The sequence below is a fragment of the Dama dama genome, chromosome 3 (assembly GCF_033118175.1).
Source record: "Dama dama isolate Ldn47 chromosome 3, ASM3311817v1, whole genome shotgun sequence".
In the NCBI taxonomy this organism is placed as follows: domain Eukaryota; kingdom Metazoa; phylum Chordata; class Mammalia; order Artiodactyla; family Cervidae; genus Dama; species Dama dama.
The window spans coordinates 32213057-32237978 of NC_083683.1; the positions used below are offsets into that span (position 1 = coordinate 32213057).

The 24922-nt window shown below is 35.8% G+C and overlaps 1 protein-coding gene across 1 annotated transcript; it reads left to right on the forward strand.

Annotated features, from left to right (window-relative positions):
• The first annotated feature begins 1665 nt into the window (after positions 1–1665).
• On the forward strand, positions 1666–23508 carry ALX1 (ALX homeobox 1). The gene is made up of 4 exons (XM_061125419.1): positions 1666–1954; positions 4962–5266; positions 8236–8364; positions 22876–23508. The coding sequence occupies exons 1-4, from the start codon at positions 1729–1731 to the stop codon at positions 23194–23196; spliced, it is 981 nt and encodes a 326-aa protein (XP_060981402.1). The 5' UTR covers positions 1666–1728; the 3' UTR covers positions 23197–23508.
• Positions 23509–24922: the final 1414 nt, after the last annotated feature.

Here is a 24922-nt window from a genome sequence, read left to right on the forward strand (position 1 = left end):
TTGAGGCGCAAGTTTGAGATGCGGAGCGCTCCATCATTGTTCTTGCCCGGCGGCGGCACATTGTGGCCTCGAAGAGGGTCTCCAGTGAGTCCTAGGTCAGCCCAGACCTTGAAGAACATGGAGATTCCCGAGCCCCTCCGGAGGCTCGCCAGAATTGGGCTTGGCCTCGCCACGCCAGGGTTGGGGGTGCCCGGCGTGCCCAAGGCTGCGGGGCTACTGCTCTGCTGGGCTGGGGAGACGCCATCGGCGCGGGTAGGGCCTGTACGAAAAAGGCTGTCGGGCGGAGGCCTCTCGTGGAGGGCGCAACCCTTAATGCCCAACTTGTGGGCGTTTTCACCAAATTTGCCAGTTTAAGAGGCCTGTTGCTAATGGCGGCCTTTTCTTGCCCAAGGCACTGAACGCTTTTCCCTCCGACGCGGCGGGATCCTCCGATACCAAAGGCAGTTCTAAAGCCTCACAGAGGGGCTTTCCACCCGGTAGCGCTGCTCTGCCCTCAGAGAGCCGCCAGCTCCCCGACCTCCTCCCATCCCCTCGGGCGGGAGCCGAAGCCCCGGCCCAGCCCGCGCCGGGACGCCGCCTCGCCAGTGCGCCCAGCTCCGCGCGCGCCCGTCGCTCCCCGTACGCGCTTTTCCAAACTCCACTACGACTCTTTAAAAGTAAAGTAATCATCTTTTAAAAACCACGATGAAGGCCTTCCTCTTTCATAAACCCCTTTGTGTAACCCCTCTGGACTATAGTAAGGACCTTTAGGAGGCACTTTTCCTATCGAGGTTTCTTAAAATAATCTGGATCTAATGATAAAATCGTGGACTAAGGGGAGGGTGGGAGAGGGTGGAGAAATGAGGTTGATATTGGTATAATGGTTTCAATGCCTTGCTCGGCTTCCCTCTCCCATCGCCACCACATCCACACGCCGCCGCATTCCAGAAAGAAAGGAAAGGCCACGGGTTCGTAAGCGCCGAGAGCGCCCGGACGCCGAACTCCTCGGGATTGGAAGAAGCAGCGGCCCCTCGACCACGGCCAGCCCAGTTAATAGCTGCCCACGTATCCGGCTTCTTGGGCTTCGGATTAATGTGGATCTTCCACATAAACGATTTACGGATGAAATAAAAGCCCCTTAGAGCATTACTTCCTTTCAAGTTCTTAAGACGCCTCTAAATCTTTCTGGTAGTGAGTGGCCGGCGTGGGGGCGGGGTGGGGACCCGGTGCCGGGCGGGTGGCCCCGGAGGGCGCAGAGCGCGGGGAGTGGAAGGTTAACTGCCTCGCGATCTCACCAAGCTCTTCCGAAATGCCAGTCCAACTGTCGCGGCGACAATGTTTCTGAGTGTCGTGGCCTCGTCCCTGCTGGCATTTGTCTGAAATGGAGCTGTCTGTCTAACCTAGGCCTGGACGCGCCCTGCCCGGGTAAGTGGGGGGAAGACGGGGGTGGGGTGGGGGGCGGAGGGGGGCCCGGGGTGGAGTTTAGTCGCCTGCCTATTTTCATATTCATTAGAACTGGGAGGTTGCCCGAGGAGCCCAGCTGAGTTTCAAGATATAAAAGCAACTTCGGGTGCCCCCTTTCCAGCCGAGACGTCTTAAAAGGCTCGGAGCCGGGAAGCGCCAGTCGCCGCAGCGCTCGCTTCCCCTTCCCTCCTCTCCGGCCCTCCCTCCTCCCGCCCACTCGCTCCCTCCCCCAGCGCGCTCCAGCCCCCCGAGCTCCGGGGAGCTCTGCGACAGCCTTCCAGGATTATGGAGTTTCTGAGCGAGAAGTTTGCCCTCAAGAGCCCACCGAGTAAAAACAGTGATTTTTACATGGGCGCAGGAGGCGCGTTGGAGCACGTTATGGAGACGCTGGACAATGAGTCCTTTTATAGCAAAGCGTCGGCGGGCAAATGCGTGCAGGCCTTCGGGCCCCTGCCCCGCGCCGAGCATCACGTGCGCCTCGACAGGACCTCGCCCAGTCTGGACAGCAGCGGTGAGTCCCCGGCTCCAGGGGGGTCGCGGAAGCCCACCCGCAGATCCGAGGGCGGGGACCGGTCGGGACCGGGAGGGAAGGAAGGAAAACAGGAAGGAAAGAAGGAAGGAAAGGAAGGGGGAGCGGGAGAGCTGGCGGGCGGAGGAAGGCGGTGGAACAGTGCTGGTTTTAGGAAGCGGAGTTGGGGCTGCTGCAGACTTTCGGGGAAGGGGTGAGCGGGGAGCCAAGGAAGGGGCCCGCGCCCCCGGGGTGCATCCTCGCGGTTCTTCTTTTGCTGCCGAGTCGCGTCCCTGACGGGCCGTGGAGTCCCGCTACCCAGGACCCGGGCGTAAACTGATAGGGCGCTAAGCAGAGCGTAATTGAGTCGAGACAGCGCGCTTCCTCTGCGAGCCCGCCGCACTGCCCCGGGCCGGGGGAGCTGAAATCCATCACAGCTCGTTAGAGGACGTCACTGCCGTCACGAACAAGAAAACTTAGGTGAAAAACCTTTTGTTTTGGTTTTTTTTTTTTAATTTTTCAAGACGGAACGATATCTTTGTGAAGTTAGAAGCTTACTAGATGAGTTTCTGTGGATTTGTGATTTTTGCTTCTTTGGGTTTGCTATACAACAGCATAAATGTTTGTTCAACGCCAAATCACTTTACGTAGCTTCGGGCAAAGAATCCCGAATATAATCACTCACTCGCGAATTCCGCATTGTCTGATTTTTCTGACTCCACGGTAGAAGTTGCCTCTAAGAAGCCTTTCGGAATGCTTCTGGGTGAAATCTTCAACTTTGGATGGCCAAGTATCTCAAAGTCAAAATGTTATCAAAACAAACCATCTATCTTTTCTATCTTGTAACCCAATACAAACGTATTTTTTTCAGATAGCGACAGCTAAAGCACGTTTACAATTCCAAGAGGACTTTTCCTTATCATTGTATATATTCCACAGTTAAGCTGTAAGGAGCGGGTTGCTTTAAAATAACAAACGAATTAAGTGTGAAATATTTACAACAAGCCTCCCGCCCCCTATTTTAATGGAGGTTCACAATCTGGCGAGCCACTGGCTCATAGTAGTTCCTCTTCTAAATACTTAGTATGCAATAGCCTTTTTTTTTTAAAAAGGCCTCATTTTGTTCAACGTTGCAAGTTACTTTTGACTTGCACGGTTAAATAAAAAATAAAGGAACAAACAGAAAAATCCGTTAAGTCTCATTTATTTAGAAAGACGCGAAAAAATAATTTTATTTTAATATACTAAAGTTTTGACTTTCTGTCTATATTTCAGATTGCAGGATTTATATTTTGGAATTTTAAAGTGTATCCATAAAGTTATTTACATGGACAGGATTTGTTTTTAAATGGTTCTGAAATGTCCTCTGTTGACTGCTGAATAAGAATCATAATATTTTATTTAAATTGTCGGGATTCCAAAAATAAGAGAAATAGGTGATTTTTGATACTTTATAAAGTTTTAAAAGAGCATCACACTGTTAGGATGGATTTTGATAGGAAAGTTTTAAGTAAGGTGACTGTAGGCAACAAGCAGTCCGCTAAATTTAGGCAAGTTCCTGCCTTTTTCCTGAGATGCCCTTACCCTCACGCCTGTTTCCCCTCCCCCATCGCTAATTACCGCAGTTCCCCGTTAACTCTGCCCACGGAGACAAAACTGTATTGTTTGTTAATCAGTCAAGGCTCTCCTTTATATTTAGTTTTACATCACAACTTTTTTTGCCTAAAGGCTATTGGGTATTTGATTTACCTAGGTACTAGAGTTCAATACATTTGTATAATGACTAAAGTAAAGCAGTTCTAAAAATACATTGTAAGAAAATTTAAAAATAGACAAAAACGAAAAAAGTGTAACAGTTCATTGGAAATCGTTGTTATGGCTGAGACGACTTAAAAAAATGTTTCCTATTTCGTTATGTGTATCCATTACATTTGTGTGTGGGGCACAATCGAATCTGGAGGAAATCACTGAAATTAAAACACCCCTAAACAGAATGCAGGATGATACCCTTTGTAATCTTCTAATAGATGTTTTAATTTTTGTGCTTTATTGAAAGGAAGAGTAAAGCTTTCTATCTTAAGACAGTTTCATGTTTTAAAAGAGTTAAGCATAAATTTGACATATTTAGATAACTGCAACTAAAGAAGTCTACTTAAATCTTACCCTTTTCTGTAAAAACACTTTTAGAAACTGATGAAAAATTCTTTTTTTAACATAGTAGGTCACTTTTTGAAATTAAAATGTTAAATGTGGACATGATATGGGTTGAAATATTGGAAATATAGTAGAAACAATGCCATTTCTTAAATCTCTAGTCCATAGGTTTTGTGTGACGGAGAAACATAACTTTGAGAAGAGTATGGATTTTGGTTTACAGACAGTATTTAAAATTGAAATGTCCTTTTTGAGCCCTGTTAGTAGCTTACTTTTGTCTGCTGTGAATAAATAAGACATATGAAATTCAGCTCACTTTTTAAAAATTATGGTCATTTAGTTTTTTTTTTAAACCAGAGAATCTTTTAATATGACTAATTTGATTATAAATTATGTGGATAAATATTACATTAATCCTGAAAAACAGAGCTATATGTGATGCTGGCAAATTATATAAGTTCCATGTACACATTTTTAGATGATTTTAAACCTGCCCAAAGTGAATTAGTAATAGTAGATAAAGTGAAAGTCACTCAGTCCTGTTTGACTCTTTTGGACCGCATGGACTATGCAGCCTGTGGAATTCTCCTGGCAAGAATACTGGAGTGGGTAGTCGTTCTCATCTCCAGGGGAATCTTCCCAACCCAGGGATCGAACCCAGGTTTCCCACATTGCAGGCAGATGCTTTCCCAGCTGAGCTACCAGGGAAGCCCAATAGTAGATAATATGATGATCAAATCAGTGCCGGCACGATAAATCGTAACAGACTCCCTGCCTGATGCTCTGTATCACTTCAACTTAATTCATCAAGGTGTTTTGCAATCCTGAGAACTGTTTCTCCCCCCTCTGGGTGCAGTGGACTATGGGATCACTAAAGCAGAAGGACAGCCTCTTCACACTGAACTAAACAGAGCTATGGACAGCTGTACCAGTCTCCGGTTGTCTCCCGTGAAAGGGATTCCAGAGAAGGGGGAACTGGACGAACTTGGGGACAAATGTGACAGCAACGTGTCCAGCAGCAAGAAGCGGAGACACCGAACCACCTTTACCAGCCTGCAGCTGGAGGAGCTGGAAAAGGTCTTCCAGAAGACCCATTACCCGGACGTGTATGTCAGAGAGCAGCTTGCTCTGAGGACAGAGCTGACTGAGGCCAGGGTCCAGGTAGGAGCCAATGAAGGCTGGAGGCTGTGTGTGTTTGGAGCGGGGAGGCGGTTGGGGGGTAGTGTTAGAACGATTCCAGGGTTGCCACAGAGTTTTACCACAAAGTTTACTCCAAAGTTTTACCACAAAGACAGAAACTAATTCTCCTGCTGAAGATAGAGAACAACGCAGCAGAGGCATGTAAGTCTACTAAAATTACTTTTTACTTGGAAACGATTTAACAACTCACACGCAAGCCTAAGAGAAAAGAACTTGACTTATTACTTAGGCATAAAAGCTAATGCTTATTTTAGAAGAACAGAATATGATAACAAATATCTGATTTCAAAAAGTGATCTTTAAAGGACAAAAACCCAGAACCATAGCTCTCCAATTTAGTAATTCATGTATTTTATTTTTCTATTGTATCAGCTGTCGAAGCTCTTTTTGGGGTTATATACCTTAGATTTGTAAGTTATTTGTATAGTGGCCCATAAGCATCTATAATTTTACCAAGGTTGGAGTTATAATAAAACAAAGGAAAAAAATGACAGTCTCACAAACTCTCAATTGTTAGGTATACCGTAAACTATTTTCACTATACATAATTAAAGAAAAGTTGTATAAACACATCTACAATTTTCTAGTCCCAGCAATTGTCAATACATGCCTTTCCATTGTAATTTGTAAAATCTGGATAACTTACATGATTTTTTCAGAAGCAGTAGGAATAATAGTCTTAAAAGTAACTTTTAAAAGTATAAATTCAGTTAAGTTATATCTAAAATTGTGTTCAAATTATCAAATTAGATGATTCAGTATACTACATTTTTTAATAATTTGAAAAAACAAAATTAAAAATACTGGGTAAAATTCTTAAGCGTATTTTATTTTTCCTAGCCTTCATATTTTTAAACTATTTCATTAGTTCCCAAGTAAGAGTAATTCAGGAGAATGACCGTTTCGTGTGTTTTTATGACTCTTAAAAAAAATAATACTGAATTTTGCAATTTCCATAAACCACTAGAATAAAGAAATAAATTTTTGTTCTGAGTAGAGTAATAGTATTCCTTCTGAAGACTAAGCCATTGTAAGTCTCTTATACATTGTTAAAGACAACATCTGGTGGTGCACGAATAACAAGCAGCAGATTTTTGCTTTAGTTTATAGAGACAAATGGTTATTTTATCTTAGTTCAGGAAGTAAATATGGAGAAAGTCAGTCGTAAGAAAGAATTTGAGAATTGTCAAGCCTTAACACAAACCCCTCCTGTGTGTTTTTTGGTCTTGTGTTCATGTGTTTAAATTAGTTATACTCACAACCATAGAAAAACATGTTTACACATAGATGATCAGCTGTGCACAAAGTCTGTTTTCCCCTTAAACATTTCACCAAGTCCTGGTTAAGTTTGGTCTAAGAATACGCCCAGAGAGTCAGCCTGAACCTAATTTACTCAGGTAGTTTCCTTGCTTTTTGCATAAGAGTGGTAATTGGCACCTATTTTAAGGTGATTGTCAAGGTTTTCTTCTAAAGGAAAAAGCCCTCATTACTAAATTGTTACTGTTGTCTTAAGCCCTGAATGTAGTGGGTAATACACACTCACCAGCAGGGCTCTGAGAAACCATCTGAACAGGTAGCTCCCTGCCTTCTTCTGATTGCTGAGAACTCTCCAAACTGCCATCTTGAATTTGCAATACTTGCTTACACACCAGGCTGAATATTAACATGTCTCCATAAGTGTGAAGGAAAAGAGATAAGAGAGTAGAATTGAATACAAAAAAGAATAAAAAGTTCAAATAAATTTTAGTGAAATGCTTTTTTACAATGTGCATTTTTATAATTCATTTTCAGCTTTTTTCCTAAATATTTTGTATTCTGAAGCTAGTTCTCTGAAGACTAAACAGTTTTCTGAAAGCTGCTCATGTAAATTATATATCAAGTTATACATGTTGAATTTAATTTTTTGTATAACCTTTTAATACCTAAAATATTAAAATGAAGATTCTGGAGATCTTACAAGTGTGAACTGGTTAATATTTAACCCTCTGAGGGAGATAGATGATAGAATAGATGTTTCTACTATATAATTAATTAGAGAAATTTGGAAAACAGTTTAGTAACTGTGTGGAGGCCATACTAATACACAGTCTTTCTTGACACTTGATTATATCTGTCCTATTTTAAAATTTATATTATCCATAAGTATTTTAAATTGGAGAAATTATCTTTAAGATTTTATGAACATTTTCTATAAGAGAAAATCTTATAAATGATACAATTTATGTCTAAACAGTTTGTATATTTTAAAACCATAGTTCAGCTTCAGATGATACCATTTTGTCCATAATCTTTATCATACTCAATATAACATGTAATCCTACTAGTTTGCTTCTAAATAATCATTGTATTTCTGCTGGTGCCATATGTTTTAGATGTAATGTGTTTGTTTACATTTTTCTAAGTTTTTGTAAGTCTGGGTACAGCCCAGAAGAGCTTTCACTTTGTGACATGTTTTAAAGATAATTGTTTTGACAGACTTAGATATTAATTTGGTTATAGATTGGCTGAGTTCGTGTTCTATACATAATTATTAATTAAAAAGTTAAGAGTGTCTTTCAGACTTGCATTTTCTGAGAGAGGATTATTATCTATGATAATTTGGAGATATAAGGAACCTTCAAGGTCGTATAATCTAATTCTTTTTTATTTTCCATAAGTAAAAAAAATAGAGGCTCAGACTTATTAAATAAAGTTTTGAAAACATCTTGTCTCATTCTATTAAATTATATTGCCTAGTAGACATGGCATTTATCATATCGGGGTAAAATAAAATAGAAAGTAAAACTTGTGGATCCCTTTCTAATATAAAAACATTTCTGCTTTTGTAATTTTCTTGACCTGGTTTACCTTTCTGATTTTAAGTCTTTGACCATCATATTTGCATTACCAGCTATTCCTTAGCTGAAATTCTACTGTTTTAAAAAAACTAGGTTTGGTTTCAAAATCGAAGGGCCAAGTGGAGAAAAAGAGAACGTTACGGCCAGATCCAACAAGCTAAGAGCCATTTTGCTGCCAGCTATGACATATCAGTTTTGCCAAGAACTGACAGCTATCCACAGGTATGGTAAACTGCACAGAACACTGAGATACACAAGTGTGGTTTGTATATTCTTCAAAGGGCTAGTGTAAACTTTATCACGTCTAATATAATAGTCAAGAATGAAAATTTTAATCTCCAAAAATTGTTTCCATGTTTGTTAGATTTTTATTTTGCTAAAATATTTATTTTTATTTATTTTAAAATATTTCAAGGTTTTTTCTTTGGTATACATTGCAACAACTTAAGTAGCATCATTCAATAATCTGTCTCTTAATTACTCTGCATTTTAATAATTCAGACTCACTCCCTTTGTTAAATACATAAAACATTGCTAGGCTCTGTGGCTCTTTTTTTATGAGCTGTACCATAACCTGCTGTTAAATGTGGCTGATGAAACCTTCAGTTCACTTAAAACTATTTTTTCTCCTATGTTGTCTTTTCAGCTTTGAAACTGCTTATTGTTTCAAGGAAACATTTATCCCTTTGTGACTTAAAACATGTATAGAATTAGTTCTGGACCTAATTTTTAAATTGTATCACATTAAGAGTATTTAGAAATTTTTTTCCTCTAATTTTTTCTTTTAATTTAGAGAGGGTTGTTTTTGCATACTTTGTAATGCACATAAATAAAATATATTTTGTCTTTGTAATTAGATATTAATTTTTCCTGCTACTGAATTATAATATTGAAAATTGTATTTGCGACATAAAAAATATGTGTATTATAAGAAACAAGCCATCTGTTATTTAATTCCTTATTGTTTAATGATGTGTGTTGTAAGAGACTACTTTGAAAATGAATATGTAACACATATACTGATGAAATATTTTGATAGTCCAGTAAACAAATCATCATAGCTCCAAACTTAAGGATATTCATTTTCTTCAACTGTAAATTCATACCCTGTGAGCATGAATTCCGTCCTTTAATTTCATGCTGTCTTTGTGTTCTTGTACCTTTCATGATTTTTAAAAAACCTATCTTGAGACTTTCACTCCTCCAGGTAAATTCATGAGATTTTTTTTTTTTAATTCATGAAATTTACTAATGTAATATTATATGTGAATATAAGAGCCTTAGAGATCACCTAGTTCCTTTGTTTTAAAAGTCAGGAAACCAGAGCCAGATGAGTTAAGAAAAAAAATTGGTCCATGATCACACGAGTGGTTCCTTATAGGGCAGTCTATAAAGGGCTACTCCAGCTAAGCCTTGCCACTGCAGTTTTCTTAAAGACCAGTGATATGGGTACCTTTTGAATAAAGGTCCATACCTTAAGAAGAATCTTATTTCCCTTATTTCAAAAAGTTTATCTTAAAGTAGTTCCTTTATATTTTCTCCTGTTTTAAAAATATGTGTATCCTCCTGGTTACTTAACATCAACACGCTTTGAGTGTCCTAGTTGAGTTCTAAGCAAAATGCTGCAAGGATGTTTCTCCTCTAGGTGGTAAGTTCCATGGGAGCAGGATTGCAGTTTTCCTAGTTGTTAGCAAGACTATAGCCTTCACTGTCAGTCACTCTTCTAAGCAGTGTACATTTATTAACTCATTTAATCCTTGCAATAACCTTACACAGTAGGTGATATTACTTGTTCCCATTTTTTATATGTGGAAACTGAGGCACAGAGGGGTGAGGTATTTACTGCCTCTAATAAAAGTGAGATGTCTTTTCACTTTTACTAGTGTAGTAAAGCTCAGATTTAAGCAGAGGCAATGTGGCTCTTAAGGGTAAGTAGTATGATTAAATGATTAATAGCAAAAGAGCGTAACATAAGACTTAAGTCGCATTATTCAGATCTGCAGTTTAGTTCAAGGGAGCAGAAAATGTTCACAGCCAACCAGTGAAAAACAATAGAACGATAACAGAGATGGCATATACTTTACATACTTTTAAACTACTTGATTGTGATGACTTTAGAAACAATAAAGTCACAAATTATGAGCTCTTTTCAAATAGACCCTAAGCAGTCTTACTGCTAAGTCTATCTCACAACACTTGACTGCAGCGTACTTCTTTTCACCTTATTATTTCAGTCTTCATTCCTTTCATTGTTCTATTTCTATTTTCCACTTTTCTGCTCCTTGCTCTTAGATGTCTTGTTGCTAGCCCCCTTTCTTCTTTAGAATATCGTAAAATGTGTAGAATAGGGCCTTGCACCAATTAAGCTCTATATAAAAGCTTAATATAACAATACACTCTAGTCACCCTTAATTTTAGTCACCTCCTAAAATTATCTTGCCATTATGTTATTGTGCCTCATAGCTTTCGATATTAGCAATTAGCAGAGTGAGGTCACGTAGTAGCTCAAGCAGGAAAGGAAATGGTACGGTCAAATTATACATTTGATGGTCTTTTTCAGGCCAACAAAAGATTAGTTAAAAAAATTCCCCTCAGAGATAATAGAATTTTGCACTAATTTCTCTTTGTGGGTTCTCCATAATTTTTATGTATATTTGGTTATACCACCTCATAATTTAAATATGGGAACACAGACATCATATGTTGGAGTTTTTTTGACAATGCAGTTCATTAACATTGATAAAAATCAGTGCTGTCAAATCCACAGTACTTTTCTGTATTGCTAAGTCATTTAATGTTTGGTTACCAAAAATTCTAAAATCAAGTGTCTACCACTCCCCACTCTAGGTATTGAAGAAAGTCAGGGGGAAAGTCTGTTTCATTTAAAAATATGTGGTTGACTTTATTTTAGTTTGTTTGAAAAAATAGCTATGCCAAAGTCATGTCTCTCAAGACTCAGCCTAAGGAAACTTCTTTTAAAAAGAAAAAAAAAAAAAAAAAAAAATCATGTGGCTTGAAAATAGTTTATAATGGGAAAAATAGGAATTGAAAGAGTCTAACCAACTCAGTGCAATAAGACATTGAATGTGGTTACTGTTACTAATTACAGAAAAAAATTATTAATTACAAAAAAGCTGGAACTAGAAAAAGTTGGCTGCAGGACAGAAATAAAGAATTAGCAATTTGGCAGGGAAGCAAAAGCATACACAGAAATACATCAAAACCAGAAATGGTTTAGAAAATGTTCTCCTTCAGCCTGCTTATAATAGTAAGCCTTTGTATCATAATCTTACCTAGCATAAAGTATCTATATATAACATACAATGTTTATTTATGAATAGTAATTAATACTTTCTAAAATGTTCTAAATACTTTGTTTTCACTGGTCTTCATTACACTAGCAACAACAGCTGTAACAGTAAAAATAGTAACTACCAGTTGAGGGCTTGTTTTAAGCCAGTCTTCCCTCCTTATAGCAATTAACTCATTGAATTGGAGCCCAAGTGTTTTGAGTTCAGGAGTCCCGGGCTTCTTATGCAGCATTTTCTCCTTAAACCAACACTGAGTATTGAAATAGTTCAATTTTGACGCTGAAACATCGCCTTACTTTGGAAAGGAAAAAATGCCTAAATAATAAAACATTTTAAAAATGTAGATACATTACAGCATACTAACACATATATATGGAATTTAGAAAGATGGTAATGATAACCCTATATGCAAAACAGAAAAAGAGACACAGAAATACAGAACAGACTTTTGAACTCTGTGGGAGAAGGTGAGGGTGGGATGTTTCAAAAGAACAGCATGTATACTATCTATGGTGAAACAGATCACCAGCCCAGGTGGGATGCATGAGACAAGTGCTCGGGCTTGGTGCACTGGGAAGACCCAGAGGAATCGGGTGGAGAGGGAGGTGGGAGGGGGGATCGGGATGGGGAATACGTGTAAATCTATGGCCGATTCATGTCAATGTATGACAAAAAAAAAATAATAATAATAATAATAAAAAAATTAAAAAAATTAAAAAAAAATGTAGATACTTCTTCGGACTAAGATACTCTTTTTTTAAAACTTGCTCATGTTTGAAAGCAAACAAAAAAGTGAGTACTGTGATGTCAGTAGTAACTAAAGGTCGTATATTTTGATGTAGTGAAAATCACAGTGTTATTTTTTTAAAGCTCTGTTTTGGGTCACAGTGTTAGTTTCCATTTGTCAATACAGTGTAGCTGAATTAAATTATTTGATGTTCTCCATTACATGATATTTTAGAAAAGAGTCATTGCTTGTGCTAAATCTGTTTCCCTCTATCTTGAATTCCCTTTCCCTCACCTAAACCAGGAAGCCTCTCAATTTTCCCTCAGTCAATGCCTTCACTTTCTCACCGACCTTGTGGTGGATTGTGTAAAAATGCCTGCCACACCATTTAGGATGTAAAGTATTTAAAAGATGATTCAGTTCTTACTCACGCGTGTATCATCACAGGATTAAGCAGATTATATATACACCGAATAGACGTGAAAAAAGTTTCGTTCTACTTCAGTTTTCAGGAGTACATTATAAAACAAAATTAGTCTATTTTTTATAAAACAGATGGTTTCTGAATCTCTGCTCTCAACCAGCTCTGTGGTCTTAAGCAGCTAACTTTTCCTCTTTGAAAGGAATAGACTAGAAAGATTTTGCAGACCCCTTTCAGCTTAATGCATTTTCATCCAGAGTTTTATCATTTTATAGTTTTGCATTTTATCAAACAGATATATGCTCGATCTTGTTTTAGGCACAGAGGTTATACAAATGATCCAGACAAAATCTCCTGCTTTCTAGACAGATTGCAAAGTAGATATTACAAATTCTGCAAACATTTCTTGATGCAGACTATATATCAAGCACACCAAAAGAGACTGACATAATTTTGTCCTTGAGTTTAAGAACCAAGCAAGTATCTATCAACATTAGATTCTAATGTGTTTCTAATTTATTAAAACCAAAGCATCTTTAAAATAATTATTTTTGGTGAATAAAATATTTTTTGTTAAGTTATACACATTTTCTAGAAAGATTATGGACTTCTCCTGTGGCTCAGCTGGTAAAGAATTTGCCTTCAATGCTGGAGACTTGGGTTCGATCCCAGGGTTAGGAAGATCCCCTTGAGAAGGGAAAGGCTACCCACTCCAGTATTCTGGCCTAGACCATTCCATGGACTATAGTCCATGGGCTTGGAAGGAGTCAGACATGACTGAGCGAAAGATTATAGCTAGCCTTCATTCTTAGAAGAAGTGCTCATTTTGCGCCATTAGGTTTAGTTCAGATTAAGCTTACATTAACTTGATCATTTACTAGCTGGGTGACTTTGAAAAAGTCTCTGGACTTCCTTAATCTTGATTCTTTGTTTGTAAAATTGAGGTACAGTTGGTACTGGAGTTGGTGGTCTTAGTGTAGATAAAGATGTTAATGATACTTTTTCTGTTATGGAGAGGATTAAAATGATTTCTAAATAGTCCATGGAGCTAAATCCTGGGATTTGGGGTGGGCCATGGGTTAATGTATGCCTCCGGGCTTCACAATCAGGTAGTTAGGGGTTCAAATCCTGGCTCTGCCACTTAATAGATTTTTAGACCTTTGGCAAATAAATTAACCGCTAGGAACATTTCTCTTCATTTATAAAATGGTGATAGACGTTCATATGTTATTTGTGAGAATTGAAATAGTTTATGCCAAGTATTTCCTAGTACATAATGAGGGCTCAATAAATAGTCACGATTCTATAATAGCTATTAGTCATTATTCATTTATTTTTTTTCTGTAGTAGAGAAGTAGCTAAGTGGTTTGAATGCCCCTTTTTGTTGTAGTATTTGAATCAATACATTCTGTGAGTAAATTTACTATTTGAGGATCCCAGGGAAAGAACAAATTTAGTTAAATACACTTTCTTCTTTAAATTAGGATAACCAAATAAATATGATAGCTTTAGGAAAATTTGAGTATATTCTTAATCCACCAAAATAAATAATTTCTCACTTAGAAAATATTTTTTCATCAAAAATTTCAAAAGAAAGGTTGAAAGTTTTCCTACCAAAATTTTCAGTGAGGTTTTACTTAGTAAATAGTGGAATCATGATTTTATCTATTTTCCAAATGTACAAAAGGACCCATGTAGTATTTTTGCTTTCTGTTGTTTAATTGATGCCTTTATAAATATATGCCACTTCAAGTTTGAACCTAGCAAATGCTGGATTCAAGTTATAGATAATTTGTAGTCACTAAAATAATTTAAAAAACAGATGAAAAGCTGTATAGTATTTTTAGCTTAGCACATACTATTTCAAACGTTGCTATACAGTTTTTAAAAGAAAATTTTAAAGTTTCTGTGAAATAGTGATTATGAAGATATTGTTTTCCCTACCTTCTTCTATCAACAAGTTTCTCTCCTAATCTTGACGTTTACCTTTATTTAAGCTAAATAAAGAATATGAAGCTTATTTCCTTTAACCATTGTGGTTGTGATTTAAAGGCACCTGGAGCAGCTTTTACCTTTAGAAAAAGTATCATTTTTATCACTGTTATTTCTGTTTTTTTCCCAAGTATTTGAAGTAAACAAAGACCCCAAGACCTTTTCAAAATGTTAATAATGTAGCTATACATGATGCATTGTGTAATGAGTAGTTCCATATGTTTCAAACAACCAATGAGATGGTCATATATTGTAGTGAAACGTCCTTTATGAATGGAGGGACGAAATATTAACAGCACTAGGTCAACAAGTGATACAATTTATCACGTGATTGTAAGCACAAATATTTACAGTTACAGAAGGATATAAATTATTCAAATCAATATAGTTTTTACAATGGATACCATTCCTAATTTAATTAAATATATATATTTATGTAAAACATATAAAGTGTATTTCACATATATGTGTATGTTAAAACTAAGTTATGTGTAGCCGGAGGTAGATTTTGTTAGTATTGATCAAGTAAAGGTACAGCTAGACACACACAGTGAATAATTCTTCTATTTGGTGAAAGTAATCCTAGATACTTTAAAGAAGTAAAGATATCCTCTAGAAGAAGTTAAAGTGCTTTCACATTGTTGATTATGAAAATAGACTTATTTTTGAAATGTAATGTTCAAAGTTAATGTGATTTAAAGACTACATAGTAGTGATAACTTAGCTGGTTTTTTTATTCGTTTTGCTTTTAGTTAAGTGAACACTGTTAAGTGTTGTATTTAACTGGTTTGGTTGTACATATTTTGTATTTTAAGAGGAAAGAGTAAATCACTAAATTGAGTAGATTATCAAAGTAAGTAATAAAAAGTGAAAATTAAAAATATAAAAATGAATTGTTCATACATATTAAACCTACCTTATGGAAGGAGGAGGGGGGAAATTAAGCATCAAAGTCTGAGAAGTCTATGAGAACTTCTGGATTAAAACCTGCAGTTTAAACCATTATTGTTAGTGTGAACCTCAGGATATACCTTAATCCAGAATTGTATGTGCACCACATTTATTAAACCACATGCATCTGTGAGTTTTCATTTTTATTCTAAATTATGGAGCATTAAATAGACTTTTTCGTGCAAATGCACAGTTGATTTTAAAATAACAAAAATAATATTCTAAATTAGAGTTAACTCAAATATAAGATGAATATAATTGATAACTTGACTCAGGATTTTAAGAATAAATTGCAAGCTTGTATATGACACCTTGTGAAACTCTCTAAGGTTAAAAATATACTGTATAAATACTTTGTGTTTGCATACTTGATTTACATTTTAGGTTAATAATTTACAAAGAAAGTTTATAATTTTTGTTTCTTATAACTCTGAACTTTTTAAGTAGTAGAATTCTCATTAAAAATGAATTAGGCATTCGTGAATCAACAGTAGTTAGGATGCGTGCATTAAAATAGGTGAAAAATAAGGTGACAAATAATTGGAAAATACTTCAAGTGATAATTGTTGCTGGATAAATATTTTTTAAAAAATAGCAAATGCCAAATGCTATGATTTTATTCTCTCCTAAAGTGAGTTGATTTGAAAAGTTTCATTTTAAGGTATGTAGGGTGAGATTTCCTATAAAAATTTTTTGTAATGCTCACAGTTTAAAATTTAAGAACACATTCGACAGTAACAGAAAAGAAAGATGTTCTTAATGTTTCCTTTATCTTTTATGTGGAGCATATTTCAAATATTGTTTGAATAATGCAAAATTTAAACAACATTTATATGATGTCATTCTGAAAATTTACAGATATTAACATTGCTAATGAGACTAATTGAGATAGTCTTTTAGGTTTTGCACTAAAAAGAGACACACACTTTTATTTTTCTGTATGGCAAATTTCTTTCCAGTTTGTTAGTCTCACATGACTATTACATCTAATAGTGTTTTTTTAAACAGAAAAGGCATTCCTCCTGTTTGAAATCCATATATACATTTCTAAGATGAAATTTCATTTAAGAACTCAAAGTAGCAATGAACAATTAACATGTGATCCTTTTCTGGTGAATAAATACTTTCTGATCACTTCAACTTAGTAATGCTATGCATTGAGAACACATTTTTAAAATTTTTGAAATTAATTCCTCCAAAATCTTAGTATTTATATATATATATATACACATATATATAGTTAAAATTACATCTAATAAGAGGGCGCTGATGAAAACATATCCTCATTTCTATCTCAAGTAGTACCTAAATGTGCTCAGATTTATCTCTTCACTGTGTGATTAATTCAAGTTGGGGTTTTTTCTCCCAGGTACACAAAGTCTCAGTGTATATTATTTCTTCACTGGTAGCAAATTCACTGTTTAGAAAAACACCTATATCCTTTCTCCCTGCCAGAAGCCTACTGATGTAGTTACTAGAAAAGTTAATGGGACCCTAAGGTCCCAACAGCTAGAAATATCTGCCAGTTAATAAGCATATGATTCTTATTAATACTTTATCCCTCTGAATTTTAAAGGAGGGGATATGCTAATAAAGAACATAATGGCCTCTTAAAAAGTCAAACTACTTTTGTCAAAAGTGATGTTTGCCTTTTTAAAAGAGGCCATATAAAAATCTGGTAAATTAAATTCTATAGTGATAATGTGGTAATAAATCTTTATATTAAGTATTGAATAATACTCAGAGTAGTCAATAAAAGTAAGCATTCTGTCAAACAGGAAAAGCCAAAATCAACTTTTTGATTTTAACAGAAAGAAACTATTGCTATAACATCATCACAAATACCTCTTTGTGAATGCCTGATCTCTTTTTTCCCAGCAGCCCTTTAACTCCCACAGGGAACTGCTGGGGCTGCGATGTGAAGGTCGTATGAGTGTAGGATAATACGTGTATCCTGGGTGGTGTGTGTGTGTGTCGTGTACATATAAATGTTGGTGGCAGGAAGAAGCAGTCTATATGTAGAGGAGGAGTAAGGTTAAGTAAACTTATTTTAGTAGAAAAAAAATTATTATTTGACTTTAGAGATGCTTTAAAATTAAAGAGTGCTCTAAAATTGCTCCTATATTCTCAAATTTTTCAGTATTTCTATTAAATCCAGATTAAATTCTATAGGCTAATATCTCCATAAATACCATTAACATTGAGATACAGAGGACATAAATCAGGAAACTATTTGATATTGTTTTACACACCATGCTACTTTACCACTAAGGGAAAGAATAATAAACCTAGACTAAGAGGTTTTTTAGAAGTATGAAAAACTCCCCACTACAGTAAAATCAGAAAATAACATTAGAAATATATACCACATTTAGCATACTAGAATTTTCTTTCTAGCTTTGGTTATGTAAAGAATATATCTATATCAAGTTTCTAAGGTGAAGGTAAATGAGGTTTATAATTTCCTATCCATGATTTACTCTGTTCCTTCAATTCATGACATACATAGATCCACAATGAAGAACTCTTAATATATGTGTGTATACTTATATTTAACCCTCTCCTTCTAGCTATTGCTTTTAATTCCTTGGAAGGAAGGTGAACATTAAATGATTTCAGCTTGGATAGAATCAGACAAAAAAAAAATTTCCTCCAAAATTCAAAGCTGTGGAATAATTAAATATAAAGTTTTCACTTGATTAGAAAAACATTAAGGGGGAGACATTCAAAGTGGAGAGTAGTAAGTCAGCTAAACTTTCATTCATGCTAATGGGAGGCAGTTGGCTAAATTCCGTGGACAATGCTTTGAACATACCCCCAGAACTTTAAAAAATGCTGTGAACCACATTAAAACATGGAATATTTTTAGATTATCCACTCCTTATAAACACAGCAAAGAAGAAAAAATGTAAAGACAGGCAATCTTTCTTTTTCCTTTTTTCTTTTCTTTTTTTTAAAGCACATTTGAAAAAGAATGTGGGCATTAAATAACATTGCTCCTGGTTGTACATCTCTTGCATATTATACAGTTAGAAGCTTACAAAAAATTATTTGGCGCTAGTGTCTATGAACTAGTATAAAAAATATTAGAAAGATAAGTAGTGATCTTAGAAAAAATAACATTCTTTCATTTCAAAATTTAACAGCAAATATAGTATTTCTTTCAATAAGTCAGTAAGATTTTTGTATAACTTCTCTGTTGTTAAATATATATATATAGTTTTAGACAATATGACTTGCAGATTCTAGCGCATCATTTTAAAATGACCACTTAGAAGAATGGAATGAAGGAGACATAGAAGAAGCCCACCTGGACAATGGTAGATTTATTAAACTACAAGCTCAAACAACTTTATTGTTTAACCACACTACTTCTTCAGACATCAATAGAAGTGGATGATCTAGAACAAAGATGATACCTGCTAGATTATCCCCACAGTGATCAGACAACATCTAGAATATTATATTCCGTTGTCAGTGCTGGATGTTTATAAGAGTGAAAGGGCATTGGCAATCTCCATCTCATCCAAAGGAATGTGCCTGGAAATCAATATGAAGAATCCTTAGAGAAGAGAGACTTATGATTGTATAATAATCTCATGATGATATTTGAAATTTTTCTCATGTAAGAAAGATGCTGCTTATTCTGTCCAGAAAGAGAAGAGAGAGAGGAAGATTACACCTTTTTACAGAGCTCCCCAGAGGGGAATGGAATACTTTTTAAAACAGGATGAGTTTCTTATCCCAGAAATTGAACATAATTGAAAATGTACGAGAATTTTTTGCATTTGGAAGGAAGTTGGACTTCAATAGTGTTTCTTTATCCTAAGTGATGTTCTGGATTGCTTTTGTGTCTAACCATCTTTAGGGATTGAACACACATCTCATACGTGTGAACACACATCTCTCCTCTATGGGCAGGTGGGTTCTTTACCACTAGTCCCACCTTGGAAGCCCCATTATCATCTTTGCCATTATTTTAGTACAGACCCCCTCAGCTACACTACCTGCTTAATGAATCAGAATCTCCAGAAGATAAGAAAGTAAGTGTTTAACAAAAAAGAAAAAGATTACCTGCCTAAAGATATAGAGTCAACAGAGTTTCTATCTGTGTAATTTTCATGATTTCTGTTAAGATTGTGTAGTATGGTGATTCTGGCATTCAAATCATGAGAGAAAAGTTTAGATATGTTAGCATAAATTGTCCACAAAATTTTGATTACATCTTCAAGATGAATCAGTCCAAATTTCATATTCTTAGAGATTTCCAGCATTTAATAAATGTGTACTAAGGATTTATCATGTACTGTGTCAAGCCTGGGGATGAGAAACAGTTGTGAGTGATCATTGGGAATTTTGCTTTCAGAAAGTGGAGTTTATAGATACACAAAACTTAGGATTGTGAATAAGTAAATAATTTCAACTCATAAGACTAGTTTTTATGTCATTGTAGCATCTCATAAGATTTCTGGGGTTCGGATTTGACCTTCTCCATGGGAGTTATCCAATCTTGGGTGAAATTCTTAAACTCTCTGTTTTATAGTTTTACCTTTTACAAAATGGGGATAGTAAAGGCATATACCTTTTTGTGTATTGGAACGATTCAGAAGTCATCATGCTTTTAACAAAATGCTTGACACGTGGCCATTAATTGATAGCTGTTAGATATCATGAGCATGGTCTTGATTGTCCTCATCAGATGTTTTACACCTCCAGAGGAAATGCCTCCAAGGAGGCAAGACCTCTGTTCACTGGGGATATTATTTTTTATGATTTGCATCCAACTTTAATATAGAAACCATCTAGATCCCCAAAGTCAAATGAACACATGCCAGAAATTTGAAAATCAAAGAAAGACAGGGAAGAGATGGGAGACAGAAATCATGGAAACCCAGCATATCAGTAAAAGTGTGTGACAGCTTCACTGGTCATGAAAATATTTGGGTATCTCTTAAAGTTCAACTAAAGTATTGCTGTTAGTGACTTGCTTTATTAATCTGTTCTGTTCAGAAGACCTTTCTATATGTTCTGTTTCATGAAAAATAATGCATTTAACTTGCTTGATCATGTTGAAATAAGTTTTGATCAAAATAACAATATTTGCTTATGTCATAGAAAATGGAGAGATTTTCCTAAATTCATTTAGGGTGAAAATACTTAAAATTTAAATTCATAGATCACCTTCCTTGCTTTTACTCTCCTTATTTATTTATTTTTTTTAACCTAGTTGTTAAATATATTCCTGTGCATTTGGAATACAAGTAGATGTAGATGAGTTCAATAATAATTTCTAGCAATATGCTTTGTAAGTTGAGGAATCCTTTAATACACGTAAAACCTAAATAATCTTTCTCCACCACTATCTGGCCTTGCATTTATTTTTTTCAAAAGTAAGCAAGCAAATTCACTTTCATTTCCTGAAAGCCCTTTTGTCAGACATGTGACTGTGGTTTTTCAGTGTAGCACAATGTTTGATTGAATGTCAGAGGAAAATCACCGGGATCAAGTTGGAAGAACTAGTTTGACAGAGTAATGACATTAACAGCCCCTCCTGCTGGTTTGAGATAGATAGCTCTGCAGTCACTGACACCAATCATCATGTTTTGGGTAAAGGGAGACACAGCGTCGTAGGATGAGCCGAAATTTAAACAGCATAGCCCTTGACAATTTAAGGATTGATAAAGTATGTAAATCATGATGGACAGCTGGTTAGATAGCTAGATAGAGGTCTATAGATATCTCCCACAGATTTGGCATATTTAAAGCAGCTTAGAAAGAACTATTTTAAAAACAACACTAAAATGAGCATCTTGCCAATCACTGAAGCCCCACCTAAAGGATGATATTTGTTCAGTCCTGAAAATGGTTAAGTGGCCCTTTCAGAGGGACAGAGTAACGTCTCTACAATGTAATCTAGAAGATTCATTAACATGTTTTGGCTATTAATTGAAAATAAGTTGTCTTTAAAAGTATGGCTTAAGCTTGGGTTTTGTAAGAGTATACCAGAGGCTACAGTGGTAGACTGAAATTCCTATGTAAAAAGAAATACAAGAAAATTATTCTTCTATATGTGTTAAGTAATTGATTATTCTGTTCTAATTATGATTTTAAAAAAGAAAAGAAAGCCAGATTGGATAAACATATATACTGCTGTTACGTTTATTAGCGTAAGTCTAAATCTGGTGTAACAGTATTGTAAAAGGCATATAATTTTCAAATTTCGTATTCCAAGGCTGTGTCTCTGTTACGCTATACCAAGCAGCATTTTCCTTGCTTTTTCCCAGCTCCTGCCGTTTGTCATGACTTTCTCTGTGCTTCTCAGTAGTGCATGTGATCACTTTCCTTGCTCTTGTTTAAATAGCTGGTCTAAGATGCCTCCTATTTAAAATTCATAGTATACAAATTTGACTTAGTGTTCCTTTTGCATGCTAGTAACTTTAAAGAAATTTGTGTTTGCTGATAATACTGCACAATATAGAAATGTTGCCTATAGGGATTTAATATGATGATTGTGAATTTCTTGGGCACAAGTGATAACTCAGTTTTCAATCTTATATAAGTTGTTACCTCATACTTAATTTTTATTCATATAGTATTTTTGCTAATACTTGAATATTTTTTCTCAGTTGTGCTTCCATTTTTGGGTACTGGTCAAATTTTAGAATTCTAAATCTGCTTTACATGTTGTAATTCTATTGCAACCTGATTATATCATATATAAATCATAGAATAAATATTTAAAATATGTATAAAATTGTCCTATTGACAGAGATATTCAAGACTAGAGGGAATGAAAAACAATGAAACAGTAAACATTTTCCAAAATGATTTTTTATCAAAAATATCTCTAAAGAACAACTAGCCTGGTATCAGCATTGGTTTCCAGCAAAAACTACCACACTGAGTCAGCTATGGAACTTAAAAAAGCAATTCTGTAATTTTCTTTAGAAAGATGAAAACTGTATTTAAACTTAATCATATTTTAATCACTGTCCTAAACACACGAATTGATCAAAAATAATGATTAAATCAGATTTCGTTTTAAAAATCATGACTGTAAAAAGAATCCTCAAGAGACTGACATGTATTGAGAGTATTTTATGTGGTCAGGCATGTGGGTTTTGGTGATCCATTCCAGTGTGACAAACTAGAAGAATCTTTCAAATAATTATTTTGCAGTAATTGCTTGATGTACTCAGAATGAAATTATAGACCACCCAATAGGAGCAGACAAAGAACAGCTAGCAAAACTTTGTAAATTCAGTTTCCCAAAAGTAAGGAACCAAAGTGAGAATGCGTAAATGTAATATCTGTTGTTTTATATATTCCAGATTCAGAACAATTTGTGGCCAGGAAATGCAAGTGGCGGTTCTGTGGTTACTTCATGCATGTTACCACGTGACACCTCCTCGTGTATGACACCTTACTCGCACTCGCCTCGGACAGATTCCAGTTACACAGGGTTTTCAAACCACCAGAACCAGTTCAGCCACGTGCCCCTCAACAATTTTTTCACTGACTCTCTTCTTACCGGGGCTACCAATGGACATGCATTTGAAACAAAGCCAGAGTTTGAAAGGAGGTCCTCCAGTATCGCAGTTCTTCGAATGAAGGCCAAGGAGCACACCGCCAATATTTCATGGGCCATGTAACATACAGTACTCTTTTCTTTTTCTCTTAATGGCAAAGTAAAACATTCTTATTTCTCCTATTTAATGGATACCACAATAAGCTGCTGTGTGTGGAATTGCTAAAGGTCAAGATATACAGTGAGACCAGCTTAAATGAATAGTTGTTATTATTTAACATTAAAATCTAAGAATGAACCTCTGAAAAGACTAAATAGGTTTACCATGCACCCATCTCCACAAACTCTGTTTTAGTAGTAAGATTTTTCTTTCTATTGTACGAGGCAATGAAATATGATCATGCAACTTCTTAAAAGAATAAATGTATTAAACAAATTCCTCTGTTATAGATTGATTTATGTTAGTTCTGTATAACAAGAAATCCCTTGTAAAATAATATCTGAAAAAGGAGGAAATGCACTGGGGAAAATGTCAAGATACTGAAGCTGTCAGGTAAATATTGAAGCAGGGTGTTTTGGGGAGTTAACTGCCATTTTTCCATCTCTGGCTCCAAGGCATAATGGGCATATCCTCTGTTGCTGAGAATTTATCTGCGGGCTTCGAAGATTTTTTACCTCTAGATGTCTTAGTGAATTTCCATGCAATGAAAAAAGAGCTCTTTGGAAATGACCAGCATTTACATGAAATATTTGGGCATCGTTTCCTGAAACCATGTGGCTAAAGGTGATAACTGAAATATCCTGATATGATTAAAAGTACAGTTATGAGAACAGTTTCTATAAATAGCATCTTTTCTAATGAACAAGCCAGCACGGCCTCAGCGATGAGTTATCACACACAAAAAGAAAATTACAAAATCTGCTGTTGCTTTTAAACTAGAATGGTATCAATGAAACTACACACAAACATTTAATAAATACACTCAAATATTCAGTTAAAGGAACAGCAATTTGGAATGTATATTTGTATCATGAGTATGTCCAAGTGCACGTGTGTGTGTTTTTTTGACGTAGAAGCTGTACACATTTTTTGCTACTGTGGTTTTGCACGGAATTAAAATGTCAGAAGCCTCTCAAATTTCTGGTGGAAAAGAAGAGAAGAAAAATACATTGCATCTGGAAAACTGCTAACCCCTTTGATTTACTTCTCCTCCCTTTCCCCTGTCACATTCCAGGCTTTTTCAGATGAGTGAAATGTCAGCCTCCTTGAAAGACTCTTAAGTTCATAAAGGCAAAGTAAATTAATTGAAATGAAGATGACTTCCATGGCTTGGATCAGAGCACGATCTGCTTTTTGTACTCAGACTCTTCCTTGTGGTTCCTACAGCCTTTAGGGATATGCATGGAAGCCCTCAAGGCTAAAGGACAAGATTAACTGATTTTTAAAAATTAAATTTCAGAAAAAGTACTTAAATTCGGTAAGTGTCTCTAGTGGGAAAATATTTACAGCAGTTAGACATCTTCTGTAATAAAATTTTAAATTAGGCAGATGATAGAGTTGAGTGATGTCCTAAACAAACATTCTTTGACTTCATCATAATCACTCTGTTCTTTATGACTTCTGTGTTCTCTCGTTTTAGTTTTGTTCCCAAGACAAACTTGTGCAACTTTGGCCCCGAGAATTATGCTTACATGCAGGAGCTTTTGTTCAAGGATTGTTTAGGCAGCTGTTAAATATCCTTCATGTTTCAGAAGAGAATGACTTCTGATATACACATGCATGTGGTCAGTAGAAATTTGTGAACTAAAACTAAAATGTAAGATTTTCTTTTCAGAAATTTCCCCACTCA